This window comes from Mytilus californianus, unplaced genomic scaffold (genome assembly GCF_021869535.1).
Source record: "Mytilus californianus isolate M0D057914Y unplaced genomic scaffold, xbMytCali1.0.p SCAF_12, whole genome shotgun sequence".
NCBI classification, from domain to species: Eukaryota; Metazoa; Mollusca; class Bivalvia; order Mytilida; family Mytilidae; genus Mytilus; species Mytilus californianus.
In genome coordinates this window covers 27521691-27540569 of record NW_026262604.1, presented here as the reverse complement: position 1 = coordinate 27540569, position 18879 = coordinate 27521691, and the positions used below count along the sequence as shown (strand labels likewise).

The window sequence follows — 18879 nt, the reverse complement described above, 5'->3', positions numbered from 1 at the left end:
ATAACACATTATAATTTTGGTTTTTCGAACTGTTTTTCTGATTTTCTGAACACCAAAACCCAAAACATTGAGAGTCATGGGTGTATTAATAAAGACAAGACAAAAATGGGCCCGTCCCATCATATGCATACCCTACTCAATCAAAATAACCCTTTATTTTTGCCTCTCAATTTGGTGAAAATATGAATCGTTCGTCCATATACTCATTTAGCATTTCCTCACACTTTTTCTGATTATTTAAATATTTAAGTTCCTGTCTACCTTAGAAACTTGCAGAGTGTTGCGTAATGATGATTTCCCAAAATAGCTGAAAGTTGATGAAACCTCAGTGATTAAAGCACCATGCAAGTAGGAAACCTTTTGCAAAAGTTTATTGAGATATATCCATGGTTTCCCCTTTAATACCAAAGATTTGAATCCCCTTCCGAAATTTCTCTATCATTGTATTGTAATATGTGAGTCATTTCTACAAAATTTCCCCAAGCAATTTGTATACACTATTATGTCAAATGGAAGAGAGCTACGTATTGTTTAGAACTTCAAAGTATCACCAAGTTGCACATACGCCCAATTTCAATATACACTAGTGAAATGATGTTGTGAATTCAAAAATAAACTTAGGGAGCTAACTCCTACTCATCAAAACAAACAAGAATATTTCAAGGTTATAGTGGTTTGAAAATGAAGTTTACGGTCAAATTAACTTCAAATTAAATAAAGATATGTTTTAGTGTGAAAATATATGATAAAACATTAAATTGCTATTACTTATTAGTTTTCATGTGAATTTGCATATTTGTTTCGGGACTATTCTCTACTTTCATTTTGCTTTGAAACTGGCAGACGATACACTTAGATGTGGTATATCAGGCTTTAAAACCGATGAATGTGGAAATTACTATTTGTTTCCGTATGGAGATGATGTTATGAAAATTAAGAGATGCTTTAAGGACGTCTCATAAAGAGTGTATGTGTTGCTGCAGGAGGCTCATATCGTTATTTTAGTTATATTAAAATATTAATGCCGTATTTGGATAGCGACTTTTAAAGTAACTAAATAACAATTTGCAAGCACAACTGTGAAATTAGCGTATCTTGCTGATTCTGACTTTTATTAATTCAACTTGTTTTACTTGACAGCGCTACGGGATATCTGATTTATGTGAAAAGACAACATAAAAAAATGTCATACTACATATTTAATTCTCAGTCAACAAATCAACGATAGAAAACAAAATCATCAAAATGTTTACAAACTTTTTTGGTTAGAACAATATAACACATATAATATGCAAACAAAACAACCATAAACTGCTCTTCTCGTGGTCACTATGTAGCTTGTTTTTGGTTTGAATTGACGCTTGATATCTTCTCTCTATGTTTTTACTCAATTGATTTAAATGTGCGTATAATGTTTCCTTCTTCAAACAACAATCTGTCTTTAACTTAATTATATCTGTCGTCTCATTTAGTTTTAATATGAGCTCGTTTTTAAAAATTGTAATGCTAACCTGCGTTTTTGTTTTTTTGTAGAAAGTATGATGTGTCAAATACTAGTCAACAGAATCCACATCCTCAGTATGAAACAGTATCGAGTATCAGTATATCAAATTACCACGAATACTCATCCATTTTGGCATCTCCCCAAAATCTTATGAGAGAGAGCTCTTCAGTAGGATTAGAAAATCCACAATATGAAAATTTACCATAGTGAATATTTATTTTAGGAATATTTTTCTAATATTAGATCTTTTTTATATAAATTATACAGAATGTTTATAAGATGAAAAGTTATGTATATTAGTTCGAAAGGGTATGTTGAATTCTCTCTTAAAATCTTATGAAACTTCAAATTGAAAAAAAATGTTGAATATGTTTTATATACTTGAATGGTTTTTTCACTTTAAAATCAATTGTACGTAGACTTTCTTGGAAAAAAAAATATGTCACCTTCAAATTATCAAATTTCTTGAAAAATATAATGCGTTGAATGGTTGTCTTCCCGTACATTAATTTCCGATATTTTTTCCATATACAGTGATCTTAACTACAAGTCCTTTTTATTTGAAATTTCGCCCACCGCACAATTGCGTGGAACCAGTGTATAAAAAATGTAAGCAAAAGCACTTGAATATGAGGCAGGTAAATAGTAACAACTGACTCAAATGAAAAAGTTTTATTTTAACTTAGTAACTCTCTTTTAGAATAGTTTAAATGAATGTCTTGATTTCAAGATAATCGTATTTAATAAAATGAGATGTAGGATTAATGTCAAGGACTGTATTTCAAACTAGTGAAGAGCACGTTTACACATGACTAGTTATAACTAATATTGTTAACACAAATTAGTATAACAATACATAATTATTTGTTTTATAGCTAGTTATAATTATAAGCAAGCACACACACTCGGTTTTTTTTTTATAACTGAGATGAAGTCCTTCAAATAACTGAAAACAGATCTAACTTGATTGTAATAAATTGTGATTATGGCCATTTAATTAAAAAAATAGTTAAAACAAACGTTCGACCAATTTTCAATAGAGTAACCATTTAATGTATTTATCACATTGGGTAAATTTAGACGAATGAATCACCGTTTTCCAATGGAAACGAAAAGGTTACACAATATACCATGGTATTTTATACTGTGTTACCTCAAATCGAAAAGAATGCTACCATATTATGTCATATTAATTTTTCGGAAATGAAAGAAAGAAATACTTACCACAATATTATAATAACAAAATGTAGATTTTTTTAAAATTTAATCAAGTATATTCCACACTAACTTATGTAGAACTAGAGAATTTTTTTTAATTTACTAAATGTATTTCTATGAAAGTATTTCCCCATGGTTAAACGCACACTAAAGAAATAAATATTTGCAAGAACAAAAATTTGCAACCGCAAATTTGCAAATCCTTACTGTTGTGCTTAATTTCAGGTGAAATGGATGTTGTTTGTGGCGCGTATTAGCTCTGTAAAACAATAAAGTTATTCCAAAAGAGAATTTCGTAAAGTTTCACGTTAATATAGATGGTTATATACATGTATATATGTCTTATGTGATAAATATCTGTATTTCCGATTTTTTTACCTTCAATATTCATTATATGTATTATTGAAATTCTATCCACTGTAAATTTGCATCAGTTGTATGATAATAAAGATCAATCATCGTAATAATATTGTGTTTTACTTTCGATACTATAGCCGTATCAAGTGGAAAAATTATATACATGATATATGAAAACAAAAAAGGTGTGGTATAATTGCCAATGAGACAACCCTCCACAAGAGACCAAATGACAAAGAAATTAAAAACTATATATCACTGTACGGCTTGCAACAATGAGCTAAACCAACACCGCATTGTCAACTATAATAGGCCCAGAAAAGCCAAATGTAAAACAATTCAAACAAGAAAATTAACGGACTGATTGATGTGAAAACAATGAACGAAAAACAAGTATGATATACAGCAACAAACGACAACCACTGAATTAGAGGCTACTGACTTGGGACAGACACACGCTGAGTGTGGCGCTGGTGAACATGTTAGCGGGCGTCCAACCCTCCCCTAACATATGAACATGACAGATGCGCGTTTCGTATACTTAAGACATCAGAGACGCTTGAATAAAAAACAAAATGAAAAGGTCAAGTATAGAACAAAGTTGAAGAACAATTAGGACCCAAATGTCCGAAAGGTGTTGCCGAAAAACGGCTAATCTGATATATTCCTGAATTAAGAAAAAATATTAAGATGACAGAACGTCCTGTCTCAATTATCGAATAATTTTACTTGTTTTGTTCACTTCGTGCAAATATTCTTCATCGTAGAGGACAAAAGAAAAGGAACGACGTTTCTACATACCACGTTATGAGTTTTATCTCAGAGATCAGTTGTTTAATTTGTGTATACACAAAACTAAATTTATTTCCTTGTGTAGAAAATGGTAGGTTGAACCTGGTTTTATAGCTAGCTAAAACTTTCACTTGTATGACAGTCGCATAGAATTCCATTGTATTTCGATAATGTTTGAGCAAAACATACAAATGTAACAAGGAAAGTTAAACATTTAGAACACGTTATATGTTCTACAACCATTCTTCTCCACTTTTCTGTTTGTTGTCATCCCTTCTTTTATAAGTTTCAAGTTTCATTTCGTCAGGATGAAGATTATTGCCACTTCCGCTGGCATAACATTCCTCGGTGGTATTGACATTTTCTTGCAGAGGATTGGCACTATCTCCGTGATCTTGGATAACAGAAATTGCCGAAATTCGGTTTCGTTTCTTTTTACCACAGCGAGCTCGGAAGTGAATGTAGCAGTTAAGTATGTCTATTGCAATCAAGATAACCATTGGAAAAACGAGAAAAACAATGCAGCCCCACCCTATGGATTGTGAAGATTTTCTTTTGTTTACCGAGGAATTTTTCTTTCGTACCTCCTTTGATACAGTTTTCTTGTCAACTGAGATCTCTGATTTTATATTCTTGTTGAAATCTTCTAGGACCTTTTTCTTTACCTCAGAATTTCTTATATTATTTCCATCAAGGAAGTGCCATTTTGTATTAATCAACCTCTTTGGGCATTTACATGAAAGTTTTCTTGGTCTCATTCCTAAAATGACAAAATGAAAGTTTTTATATTTTGTGTAACATTTCATTTGTTTACTTATTGAGAAAAACAGAATAAAAACCAAAAAAATGTTAGTAAACGTATCAGCTATATATGTTAATGAACAGTCAGTTTCAATGAATAAAAGTGCTAAATTGTACTCGTAAGTTGATACATTCTTTATTATAATATAAGAGCGAATTTGTCGGATTTGCAGAAAACGCTTGTCTCACACTGAAAGTGATATTATCAATATTTTACAATGTGTTCCGCATTGGCATATAATATCCTTAAAGCATAGAGTATGACCTTAATTGTGTTCCTTTAAAAAATTCGTTGTGTATGCCGTTTTGGAAATGAAATTCTCCAAACCTTTCGGAGTTTTCTGGAAGCCTCATTGACGTCAAACATTTTCCCACTATGTACTTAGTTTAAAAGACTTTTTTCTGTTGTGTTTCACTTTTGGTCAGTCTGCAATAACTACTGGCAATTAAAAAATTCCGGATTTCTTTTATCTGTTAAACGCTATTTATGCTGTACCCCTTTCGTATCGACCAAGTTTTACATATGCTATATTGGCTGTCGGCAATTTCCAGTTTTAGTTATTATAATCTATCAAAATGGTAAATGTTGATTGATAAATTTGATATCTGATTGTATGAACCATTAGAATATTATTCATACTGGTAAATTCAATTAAATTAGAATAAAGTCAAAATGAAGAAGGACTCAGCTGTTATGATAGATATATATTGAAATTGTCCTTCGGACACGCGATTACTCGTGTCAATTTCTAATTAATATATAATTGAAAAATAAGATTATAAGATTAAAAACATTTAGATAAAACACAAATGGGATTCGATTTATCAAGAAGATGAGCAATATTCATACAACGTGAAGGTACTGGCAAAACATGCCTTGTCAAATGAAAACAAAGTAATTAAACAAAAACAATATAACAAAATACCGGCTTTTCTAATGTGCTATAACAAGGTGATGTTTGAAATGTGAAGTCTGAATACCGGTAGGTGAAGGTATTTGCTACATAAGGCTGCCAGACTTATTATTAAAGATAAACACAAATATATTGAACGTCGATACAATGAATAAAATTGAGAATGGAAATGGGGAATAAGTCAAAGAGACAACAACCCGACCGAAGAGCAAAAAAACAGCCAACGGCCACCAAGGGTCTTCAAAACAGCGAGAAAATCTCGCATCCGCAGGCGGGCTTCAGCTGACCGCTAATCAAAGCTTTTTATACCTTTGCATATTCCTGCCTCTGAGCATGACCGTTCTTCCATGTCTTTACCAGAACATTTTGATCCATTACATTTTCTCCATCTCCTCTGTTTACCTTCGGTTGTATCCTCCCGAACACAATTTACTTCACAGAACTTCCAGTCATCCCACATACTCCATTCTTCATTTGCTACAAAACACACATACTCAATATGAGTATAAGATTGATTGATTGCTGGTTGCTTAACGTCCAGTGGCAAATCATATGAGTATAAGAAGACAACTATTTGTAGCAATTAAAATCAATGTATCAATCATAATAATTATGATGAAGTAAAAACTATCAAAATTTGTTGTACGAAAAAATATATAAATATTGTGCAATATGAATATGATATATCGGTATGTATAATCAAAAATCAATTAATAAATCTTAACAATAATGATAAATTATGAAGCAGATTTTCGGGTTAACAAACTTATGTAATACTACATTGAAGAACAGCTGTAAAAAATATTACTTTACTCGATAGTTTTGACTTCAAAATAAAGATAATATGAGATACTTTGTTTAGTTGTTGTACATGTAGTATGCGCAAATCTCGTAAATGATCGACCCAAAAATGGATGTGCAATATTGTGTCAAGGAAGTATCATGAGTATATAACAAAAATAAGATTAAAAGGGTAGTCAATAGTTGTTAAACGCTCTCCCGTTGGAGTTCGAATTATGAGTCTGACGAAATGTACTTTTTTAAAATAATTATGAGTTCAACTTCTGTTCACAACTTTAGATGTTCGGTGCATTTGACAGTCAAACAAAAGTGCATGGTGTTGACGAGCAAAATGTTAATGAAAGTTTAAGATAATCATTTACGATGTCGAAGTTCTAGATTTCTTTACATTTAACTGCAAACTCGTCTTTACTTTTGCTGGGATGTGAAGGTTTTAGTATTTGATTTTTCTACAAACATTAGTGTTACATGCTTTACACTAGTACTTTGAGTAACTGTATCATTTATTATTACGAATTAACTCTTACAGGTAAAAATTACAAGATTTAATTAATGCAATTACAAACATGTGAAGGAAATTCACTGCTAACATGTTGAGTTTGAAATCACAAAAGATAAATAATTCAATTATATCTCTGTATGATATTCCCCCATGTCAAATTGATCCTAGCAAAGTAAAGGCTATAACAAAAAGTACTCTTTGTTGGTTGACGCGCTTCTGTTTAATTTTTTGTTGCTGTACAAAACGGGCCGACGACAAGATTCTGTTGCAGTTTTGATTTTAACATAGGAAATAACAACATACGGTTCAGTTTAATAACAATAAAATAATACAAGAGTAAAGGAAGTTTAGAGAACGTATCATTGTGGATCTGCTTGACCTCTCAACAAGTAAATAATCGATACGTTATGTTTACTTCCAACCATTATTAGTATTACTATGACCATATTATTATTATTATTATTATTATTATTATTATTATTATTATTATTAATTTTATTATTATTATAATTATTATCTGATTATTATCATTATTATTATTGTTATTATTATTATTATTATTTATAATTATCTTTAGTATTATTATTCTATTTTTTTATAATTGTCATTATTATTGTTATTCAAATTATGATTGTTACTATATTTTCAGATTGAAGTAGGTTCTGTCATGATCTCGTAACGATGTGAGAGCTCCCTATCAGAGTTATAAACATGTAATTTAAAATGATAAATATATTATAAACATGTGAAGCTGTTCCTTTGCTTGAATTTTATCATACACGTGTTGGTATATTTTCAAAATAAGTAATAAACCATATCTATTTTGCCATACAAACTTACTGTCAATGTGTCCAATACCTGTTGACACAGATGTTGCACTAGTTGCTTGTGTATTTGTTACAGTCACAGTCTCAGTTGATAGTCCAGCAAATAATGAAATTATTGATGTTTAAAAAAAAGCCTATTATACGAAAGGCACAATGGACAATAATACGAAAATCCGAACAATGGCAGAAATTAAAACTACAAAAACACAACAAACAGCCTTTAGCATACAATAAAGAAAACTGAAGAGATAACAACTCAAACCCCACAATTAAAAGGCTTGATACCAGACGCACAAGATGATTTCATTATGGGTTGACTCCCCCAAATATTTCACGTACTTAACTACTTTAGATTTAGTCAAGAGTAGGCATATAGTAGTAGCAGAAGTAGTAGTAGTATCATTTTTATTATATTGATTGATTAATTGTTGGTTGCTTCTTGTTAAATGGCAAATATTTCATGCATCTTCAGAACGAAAACAAAAAAGCAAGAAACACAATAGGTAAGTTCTGTAATAGAGGCCATCCTGGATGAAAATCGGGGAAACTTAGACTGCCACCGGTAAATCAGGGTGTATTGGTGGTAGACAGAAATTTGGCGTAACAAATGGTATACTTGGTATTTTTGATACGTTCTTAAAATTACTTGGTCGATGTAATTGTTTTTAGACATTTCGCACACGAGGGAATCACCAACCCTGTAGTGAGCTCGTAGTGTTGACACGAACTATCATTGTTTACAAAATTAAGAGTTTTTGTAAAAACTAGTTTTTATACCTTAAAACATTGATATGATAGTCTTAATCGTATTTTGGCATACTTTGTCGAATTTTTTGGCATGCAATGCTCTAGATTTACGACTTCATGTTTGATTTAATCTTCCAACTTTTATAAATCGAAACCCTAAGGCTTCTATAAGTCTGGTATACTTTGTGTTTTTTCCTCAACAATAAGCAAAACCGTTAAGACAGCTATAAAAGGCCCAGACATGATAAAATGTAAAACAATCCAATCAGGAACACCAACTGCTTGATTTATGTCCAAATAATTAACAACAAACCAATATGACAGACAGCAATCAACGTCGATAACAAGCTTCTGACTTTGGACATGCGAAATATTGCGTGGATAAAAGTTTAAAAACAAATGGTGCTCAACTGCCCCCTAACCACGTAACAACCCAATTACAAAACCGTTGAAAAGAGTTTAACTTATCAGATCGACCTAAAAAAAAAAATAACAAAACCTAACAAACAGGCTGCAAACACAGGTTACATATATCAGATTACTCTCAGTTAATTTAAGTTATTTTAAAGTCAATTACAACTTATACATAAATCATGTTTCCTAAAATTTAGTTGACTTCATACAGATATGACTGTCCCGACTACACCCTATTGGTGTTATGCAGTTGTCCTTGTATACTTGACATGACCAATGCAATGTGTTTGTGTCTCAACTAAGCAGAGACATGTAACTCGCTCCTAGATCATTAGATAGTAGAAACACGTCTGAAACGTATCGACTGAATTATTTTTCCAATCGTAATATTTTGACTGGAATAGCATAACTGTGATGCATGCTGTCAATATACTCATTACACCATTCTCACTACTCTAAGTGTTCAAATGATTTCCGCAAATGTTTTATTTGATTTGCATGGTAAAATGAATTTGCGAGATTTCTTTCATTATGTTAATGCTTTTAGTTGATACTATGGTAGCAAGTCATTTCGTACTTCTGCCATTCCATACCAAAAATTACCATTTCGTACCCAACTATACCAACTATACCATTTCGTATCCTATAGGCCAAATGCATCTACCATTTCGTACCTCATTGACTAGATCCATGTTTACTATCTCGTATCATATATTTTTAAAAGTTATAATTTTTGAAGATATAAAACATTGAAGAAATGTACACTGTTATAAAGCGCTAGCTAATATTTGAAATAAATATCTTAAAAAAAAGGTTTTACAGTTTTTATTTATTGACTTTATTCCTATATAATATTTCATAGGTGCTTTGATTTTAAATTTTAGTCATTTCTCTTGACCTCTACCGCCTTAGAGTAAAAGGCCAATATGACTGTTTTAAGGTGGATTCACTGTATACCACCATCTTGGACAGTAGCAGTACACAATCGGTCAAGTTCTTTGCCTAAATCTTCAAATTTTGAGATAGATTTGCAATTAATGTGTAAGACTGCTTCTTTGTATAAAGAAAAATAAGTGATTTGTTGCATTATCCAAAATGTTTAAACAAAACCAAATATTTATGTTTTTAGAATCAATTTTTCAACTTGGCCATTTAAGGGGAGATAACTCTTATCATGGTAAATAAAATTATACTGGAATAATAGTGAAATTTTGATTTTTTACTTGTAGCAAGAAAACAAATTCGGTGACACAATTTTTTCTTTTTATTTTCTTAAAGCATATTATAAAACCTATCTTCTCATATTTTATTTCAAAATTCTATCTCAAGGATTTCTTTTTATTCACAAAAATGTGTTTTATCATGAACAATCTATAAATTTGGGCAATATTGCAGGACTTGTAGCATAAAAAATAGCACAGGGACCCATATTTTTTATTGTATTTTTGAAAAAAGCATAAACAAACTTCGTTTCGGCAAAGTATAAAAAAATTCTATCTGATGAAATATATACCGAGGATCCACAATAACCAAGAAATGAAACACATATAAACTTTCCACGAGGTACATAATAGCATACATAAAAACCTTCCATGAGGTACGAAATGGTATACATACAAATCTTCCACGAGTTACGAAATAATATATATATAAATTTCCAATGTAGTACGAAATGGTATACATGTAAATAGTCCATGAGATACGAAATGGTCAAGGTCGAAATGATCTGAGTACGAAAGGGTTTTTACCAGTGTACGAAATGGGGGGTAAGAAATGATTAGGATACGAAATGACTATATTTCGATACTATCTGCTGGTTCCACTTATAAAACAAGCATCAAATCCATGATTGGAGAGTAATATATGCTTAGATGAATGCTCCATTTTTCAGAGTAAATTTTCATAATAATATTATTACAATTATTTCATGTATTTTCATGACGAGAACATATAAACTTTAAATCTTAAAGGTAGATTCTTCAAAGTGGTTCGACCGGATTGAAGGAGGGAAAATTTCACCGCCACTTGAAGACAACAATCGCATCGTGAGCGTTACCTTAGAACTTCCGGAAATAAAATTTGGACCATGTTACATAAAGTTGTAAAAGTATTCAATAAGTGTTCAAAATAAAAAATGTCCACATCTAAATTTTTTATGAATGGCTTACTAGTACGTTGCTGACTATTTTTATTATAACAATAATGAGAAAGACAGCCGCCGCACGTGTTCATCTTTGAATATCCTTTGTTGGGAAATGTATGTCCTTTAGATGTTTCCTGCCAAAAAAGTGGAATATACCCAAAGGGACAAAGACGACTCACAACATTAAGTGCGTCTTCAATAACGTATGCAGATCGATAAATATCAATTGTACAGAATCGTAATACTTGGTCGGTGTTAGGCGTGGGCAATATGTCCAACAATATCAGAATGGTGAATAGCATTAACAGTCAATAATATAACCGACGTGAGGAATGCTTAGAACCAACTTTACGAACAGTACAATAGTTATGAGTGTTGTAAACACATTGGCATCATATATATTCTATTTAACAAGATCTCGAAAGAGTAAAACTATTAATATTTATTAGGCGCTTAATCAGTGAAAACTGTCCAATAACGATATGTGTAGCCTCACAAAAAAAAAGGTTAGTGAAAAGACAATGTTCTCTGTAAATGGCATCTGGGTAGCAAATTATAAAGCAATTCAAACGAGAAAATGAACTGCCGAATTTAGACAAATAAGATTTATTGAAGTTTAGCTTTCAACCAACGACAACCATCGAACTACTGTAACGGCCAGACACCACCTTTAAGTTGTAGCCAACAAAAAACACAAATCAATAATAGAATAAGATTTATTATACACAAGTTTAAACTTTTTTTTTTATTCGAGCGTCACTGATGAGTCTTTTGTAGACTAAACGCGCGTCTGGTGCAAATACTAAATTTCAATCCAGGTATCTATGATGAGTTTATACACAAGAATATTATACAAATGGAAATGTCAACTTAACTGTTAAAAATATATGTCCGATCCTTTTGTGTTTTCTTTATCCGGAATTCTTCTCTTCACTGTTGCGGGAATCCAAACAGAATATTATGTCCAATAAGTCACAATCTAGTATGATGTAGTTAACGTAAATAAAAGTGTCAATCCAACATCTGAGAACACAAAAATGTTAATGTCTAATCTGAAAGTCTGGCTTTAGTGTCTGTAAACATATATATAGTTGTCACGGAAATCTCTAGAACACTGTAGATTGGAAATTCCTAGAAAACTTTCGAACGGAAACTTTTAGAATACGGTAGAAGTTTAAATTACACATCGTAGATAATGATCATTCCAGAATCATTATGTAAGTCAAATAGAAAGTTCTAATAATTCCATCAGTATCTATGATTGTTCCAGTGATTTCTAAACTGCACAATTATAACATTATTTTGTAAACAACTATAAATATTATGTAAACATACTAAACCTGTTATTTTGCCACACAAAACAAATTAGGCCAAGATAAATAAACATGACAATAACAATATCATAACACCTCCTCCCTTAAAAGAAGTTAGAGAGTAACCAGAACTTTTCATGAATAATATACACAAAAATATAATGATCATTCCAGAATCATTATGTAAGTAAAATAGAAAGTTCTAATCATTCCATCAGTATCTATGATTGTTCCAGTGATTTCTAAACTGCACAGTTATAACATTATTTTGTAAACAACTATAAATATTATGCAAACATATTATACCTGTTATTAGGCCACACAAAACAAATTAGGCCAAGATAAATAAACATAATAATAACAATATCTTAACACCTACCCCGTTACAAGAAGTTAGAGTGTAACCAGAACTTTTCATGAATAATATACACAAAAATAGTATGTATACAGTGTTTCAATAAGATCTAGATAAAGCATCTGCTATAACATTATCTTTACCTTTAGTATGTTTTACAATAATATCATATTCCTGTAACAATAAACTCCACTTCGTCAACCTCTGGTTCTTGTTTCTCATTTTATGTATGAAGGTGAGAGGATTATGATCAATATAAACCAGAATAGGACATGTAGGATGCATAGTGGGATTTAAATATACATCAACATGTTAAAGTGACAACAGTGCAAAACACTCTTTTTCAGTAGTTGAATAATTTTTCTGATGTTTATCTTATTTCGTAGAAAAATATGATATAGGTTTCTCAACATTACCATCTGTTTATTGATATAAAACGGCTCCAACCCCTACATCACTTGCATCAACGGCAAGTTTGAAATGTTTTTCAAAGTCTGGAGTGATCAGAACAGGACTTTTACTTAAAAGTGATTTGCTATTTTCAAAAGCATTTTGACAATTATCACTACAGATGAATTTAGAATCTTTCCGTTAAAGATGAGTCCATGGTTGAACAACAGTAGCAAAATTTGAACAGAATTTCCTATAAAATCCAATCATGCCTAAATATCTCATAAGTTGTTTTTTATTTGTAGGAGGAGGGTATTGCATCAACTTTAGCCATAATAGGTTTCACTTGACCTTGGCCAACTGTATGCTCTAAATAGTCAACAGTGGCCTGACAAAATTCACTTGATTTGATTGCGACAATCTATCAAAATATGAATGTGTTAAATGCTCTTCCCAGCTATCACTACATACAATAAGATCATCAATATTAGCATAACAACATTATACATCTTTTATAACATTATTGATCATTCTTTGAAAGGATGCTGGAGCACTTTCCATACCAAACGGCACGACAGTATACGGAAATAAACCATCTGGTTTGACAAAAGCTGATATTTCACGATCTCTCTGTCAAGGGCACCTGCCAGTAACCTTTCAATAAATCAAATTTGCTCAATATCATCAATGCAATCGTCTATCCTTTGAATCCGATTTTGAAACTGAGTTTACTTTTCTGAAATCAGTTACGAAACGAAAGGTTATATCTGGTTTGGGCTCCATTCACTGTTACTCGGCTCAATAATATCATTGTCAAGCATAATTTCTTGTCTCATATATTCAAGTTTTTGGGGATTGAGCTGGTAAGGATGTTGCTTAATTGGAGAAGCATCACCTACATCGACATCATGACAAACAGCAGTGGTTTTGTTTGGCACATCTGGAAAAAGATTTTTAACAGAAAATACCAAAGTTTTTAATTTTTCTCTACGATCAAAAGTCAGATGTGCAAGTTTTGAGTCTAAATTTGACCAAATTTCTGAATTTTTCTATCTTACTGTTTGTTCCATAGTTAAAAGATGGTTCATTAATATCTGGTTCGTCATGATTGTTCTCCAATTAAACCATGGCTAAAGTGGCAACTGGTTTGCTCTCACCTTTATCAAAACGTTCAAAATATGGTTTTGACACACTCTATTTTGTTTACGCCGACCCGGTGTTTTTTCAATATAATTCAAATCACCAATTTTACTCTCTATTGTATAAGGACCACATTATTTAGCCTGTAAGGGGTGCCCAGGGACTGGCAAAAATACAAGTACCTTATCACCAGGCTCAAAAACTCTGTCACTGGCATCTTTATCATACCATATTTTCATCTTATTCTGAACAGTTTTTAAGTTTTTCTGAGCAATTTGACAAGCAGTATACAATTTTTCTTTAAATCTAGATACATAGTCTAGAAGATTCAAGTCAGTGTGTTCAGTAAGCCATTTTCCTTAACCAATTTTAAAGGTCCCCTTACAGTATGACCAAACACCAACTGAAAGGGACTAAAACCAAGGGATTCCTGAAGAGCCTCTCAGACTGCAAAAGTAGAAAGTGAACACCATCATCCCAGTCTCTGTCAAATTGAAGACAAAAAGTTCTAATCATGTTCTTCAATGTTTGATGAAAACGTTCTAAGGTACCCTGAGATTCTGGATGATAAGCACTTGACCTATACTGAGTAATCCCTAACTGGTAAACGACTTGCTTAAATAAACCTGACATGAAATTTGAACCCTGGTCGGACTGTATAGACTGAGAATTCCTACTAACGTGAAAAATTTGATAAGAGCTTTGACAATAGTTGGTGTCTTAATATTCCTTAGCGGAATTGCTTCAGGAAAGCGAGTGAATGTACACATGATCGTCAATAAATACGCATTTCCAGTCTTGGTCTTCGGTAAAGGTCCAACGCAATCACTGAGTACTCGACTGAAAGATTCTTCAAAGGCTGGAATTGGCAAAAGTGGTGCTGGTGTTATTTTCTGGTTAGGCTTACCAACAACCTAGCATATATTGCTTGATTTGCAATATTCTGTGACATCATTTCTAAGCCCGGGCCAGTAGAAATGTTGCAAGATCTTAAGGCAAATCTTCCTAATACCTAAATGTCCAGCCAAGGGGGTGTCATGGGCAAGACCAATAATTTCATGCCTATAGACTTTAGGCACCACCACTTGGTATACCACTCTCCATTCCTCCTCTGGGATAGCATCAGGTGGCCTCCATTTCCTCGGTAAAATGCCGTCTTGATGGTAGTAGCATTCGGCCTCTTTGTCTGCTTCCTCCTGTGGTTGAGCCCTCTTGCGGAGCTGAAGAACCTCTGGGTCTTTTTTTTTGTTCATCTACAAATTTTCTTCTGTCTAATGAATGGCTGTTCACGTCTGGCCATGGCATAATTACATGCGTGTTTGTACTAGGTGGTTTTACTATGGCCTTTTCTTAGCTACCGGGACCTTCGATATCAGCAAGGAAAGTGTCAGAAAGGTCCATCTAATTAAACTGGTCATCTTGTAAATCCTCATTTTGTTGTTTTCTTGCCATCGCCCTAGTAACAACAGAAGCTGGCTACAGTTCAGCATCACCTTCAGGTGATTTAACATCCACCACCGGTTCACTGGCAACAATTGGTTCAGCAACCACTTTGTTCCTAGCTAGATCATTTCCTAGCAATAATGAAACACCCTAAACAAATAGATTAGGACGAAAACCCACAGCAACTGGTCCAGTAATTAAATCTGACTTCAGATAAATACGATGGAGGGGAGCATCTATACAACCTAACTCCACACCCTGTAACAAAACGGAGGCACCAACAAAAGTCTCCTCGGACAAAGGCAGTACACCTTCTAATAACAAAGTCTGAGAAGCTCCAGTGTACCGTAAAATATTAATGGGCTGAGGAGTATTATTATCAACAATAGAAACCAACCCATCAGACATAAAGGGTTTACACTCCTCCATGTAATCACAAAAAAAAACTTGACTTAAAAGCCTGACTCGCAGGACATTCCAACTTATTGGTAACAAGGGGTGTCGTACAAGCACTGGCCTTGGGCTTATTATCTCTTTCATTCTTCTTCTGGAGTCTAAAACAATCAGCCATCAGGTGACCATTGTTCCTACAATAAGTTCGTCAAGTTAGTGACTTCTTCTCAAAAGTATCAAATCTTGGACTAGACATATTATAACTAGACTGACTCTTATTCTGTGTAACAGCCTTACTATCAGTACACTCAGTACTTTGATTTTTGTAATTTCCGCTCGAAGTACTAGTATTTAAATTTTGACCTTTGAATCTTCTTTTATGTGAAAGGGTATAATTATCGTAAATTATAGCTGCTGCATCTTGTAATGTCTCAATAGTTTTGTCATCTAAATTTGTTTTTTAAGTCTAAATGAACACATTGATTGTTTTAGGTTATTAAAATTGTTATCTATTTTCTTTGACGTAAGTCATTTATCAAATAGATCTCTTTTTCCCTAGCAAATTCAACATATGTTTGTGAATCAACCTTTTTAATAGACCTTAATTTCTGTCTATACGCTTCTGGCACTAGCTCATAAGCTTTCAACACTTCCTGTTTTACAGTGTCATAATCAGATCCTTTTTCTGATGAAAGTTCTGAGTAAATGTCAGCGGCCTTGCCCTCAAAAACACTTCCAGGTCTGGCGTTTTCAGAAATTTACCGGCATCAAATGCTATTTTGTAGAATTTTGTTGGCTAATTCTAATTCTATAAATACAGAAAATTTTAATCTGATACTAACGTTATCCTGGACGAGCCCCCAATTTCTGTTACGGCCAGAAATCAGCTTTAAATTGTAGCCAACAAAAGACACAAATCAATAATAAAATTTAACAAGATTTATCATACACAAGTTTACAAGAATAATATACAACTGGAAATGTCAACTTATCTGTTAAAAATATATATGTCCGATCCTTTTGTCTTTTCTTTATCCGGAATTCTTCTCTTCACTGTTGCGGGAATCCAAACAGAATATTATGTCCAATAAGTTACAATCTAGTATGATGTAGTTAACGTAAATGAAAGTGTCAATCCAACATCTGAGAACACAAGAATGTTAATGTCTAATCTGAAAGTCTAACTTTAGTGTCTGTATATATATTTGTCACGGAAATCTCTGGAACACTGTAGAAAGGAAACTCAAAGAAAAAGTGGAACGGAAACTCCTAGAATACGGTAGAAGTTTAAATTAAACATCGTAGATTATTATCATTCCAGAATCATTATGTAAGTCAAATAGAAAATTCCAATCATTCCATCAGTATCTATGATTGTTCCAGTGATTTCTAAACTGCACGGTTATAATATTATTTTGTAAACAACTATAAATATTATGTAAACATATTATACCTGTTATAAGACCACACAAAAATAATTAGGCCAAGATAAATAAACATGATAATAACAATATCATAACACTACATATCCCTGTTGTAAGATAGGCCATAAAGATGCAGGTGTTAAACATTAAAATGAGAACCCAGCCCCATAAAATAGGATCTTGATGTCACAGCACAGCCTAAGAATAAACTGCACTCCGAATCTACTGCATTAAAGCGCGATCACGGTTTGTACAGGCACCACAATTGAACAACTGTCATAAAAAAAGTTTCGCTCAAGGACTGCACATATGAACCTTACACATATTGTTGAAATATAGGAGGCAAATATTGAATAAAGGAAACACAGTAAGAATAATCAGTCATTTTCATTTTTTTACCGTACAGTCAAGAAAATAATAAAAGGGGCAACAAAGAGAAATAACGTCTTTTTTATGCCACGTATAATTATGTGTGTGGTTACGTACATGCAGATACTTCCATTAAAATACACCTGTGACGTAAATCTTTTGTTCAAACCCTCCATTATTTTTCAGGAATGGAGAGTTATTTTCTATTGTTCATCTTCATTCATTCGGACGTTTTGCCCTTTGGATATTCCCATGCGCACTTTCTTAAAAAGTGTTCACCCATGGAAATAATTCTAAAGGACGTAATGCGATATTGAATGAAGATGAACACTTACTAAAACGGCTGATACTGGATGTTTAAAATTGGGATCGTAGTAATACAATGTACAAAAAATATCTCATTATTCATAAACAGCTTTTATTTGCGAGCCGTAAATCGATCGCATAACATATAGTATCGTTTTCACTAAAATTTCATGCACACCAATATCCAAATTTTTTTCCGATGCAAATCTTGGCTGATTTCTGTCACGGATAGTATCCAAGCGGGTAAAACGAATATTTTCCATTGAGTGCGTTCCTCTTCTGTGCATCTACAATATATCAAATGTGTTAACTCAGTTGATTTTTTTTGTAATTTTGAGCACATTAACATTATTCAATAAGAAAAATTAGAGAAAAATATATTTCACTCACAGATTTGATTTTGATTTTACCGTTTAAGATATCATTTGCTTGAAATTTAAAGTGTTGTATTTTGAATTTGTACAGCAAAAATCGTTTGTTCCATTGTAATATGTATATTAAAAAAAAGAAATATTACTCGGATACATTCTACATTAATATTGTGGTAAAATAGAAAAAATAGTTCAAGAAACTGAAATGGTCAAAATGGCGTATTCGGTATATTATTTGATTTTTCGTTGTTAAAATTTGTTAGAAATATAGTATTAATGAATATAATTTGAGGGGGTATGGATAACATTAGAATGAGGCTTGAAATATTAGGTGGGATTTTTATTCAATTTTCAA

At 32.3% G+C, this 18879-nt stretch overlaps 1 protein-coding gene across 1 annotated transcript in view; it reads left to right on the top strand.

Moving 5' to 3' along the window:
• LOC127721632 (uncharacterized) overlaps positions 1-3189 on the top strand; it is a 44239-nt gene extending 41050 nt beyond the window's left edge. Inside the window, exon 19 of the mRNA XM_052228402.1 lies at positions 1534-3189. Within this exon, the coding sequence (XP_052084362.1) occupies positions 1534-1711 (178 nt within the window). The 3' untranslated portion in view covers positions 1712-3189. The remainder of the gene's footprint in view (positions 1-1533) is intronic.
• Positions 3190-18879: the final 15690 nt, after the last annotated feature.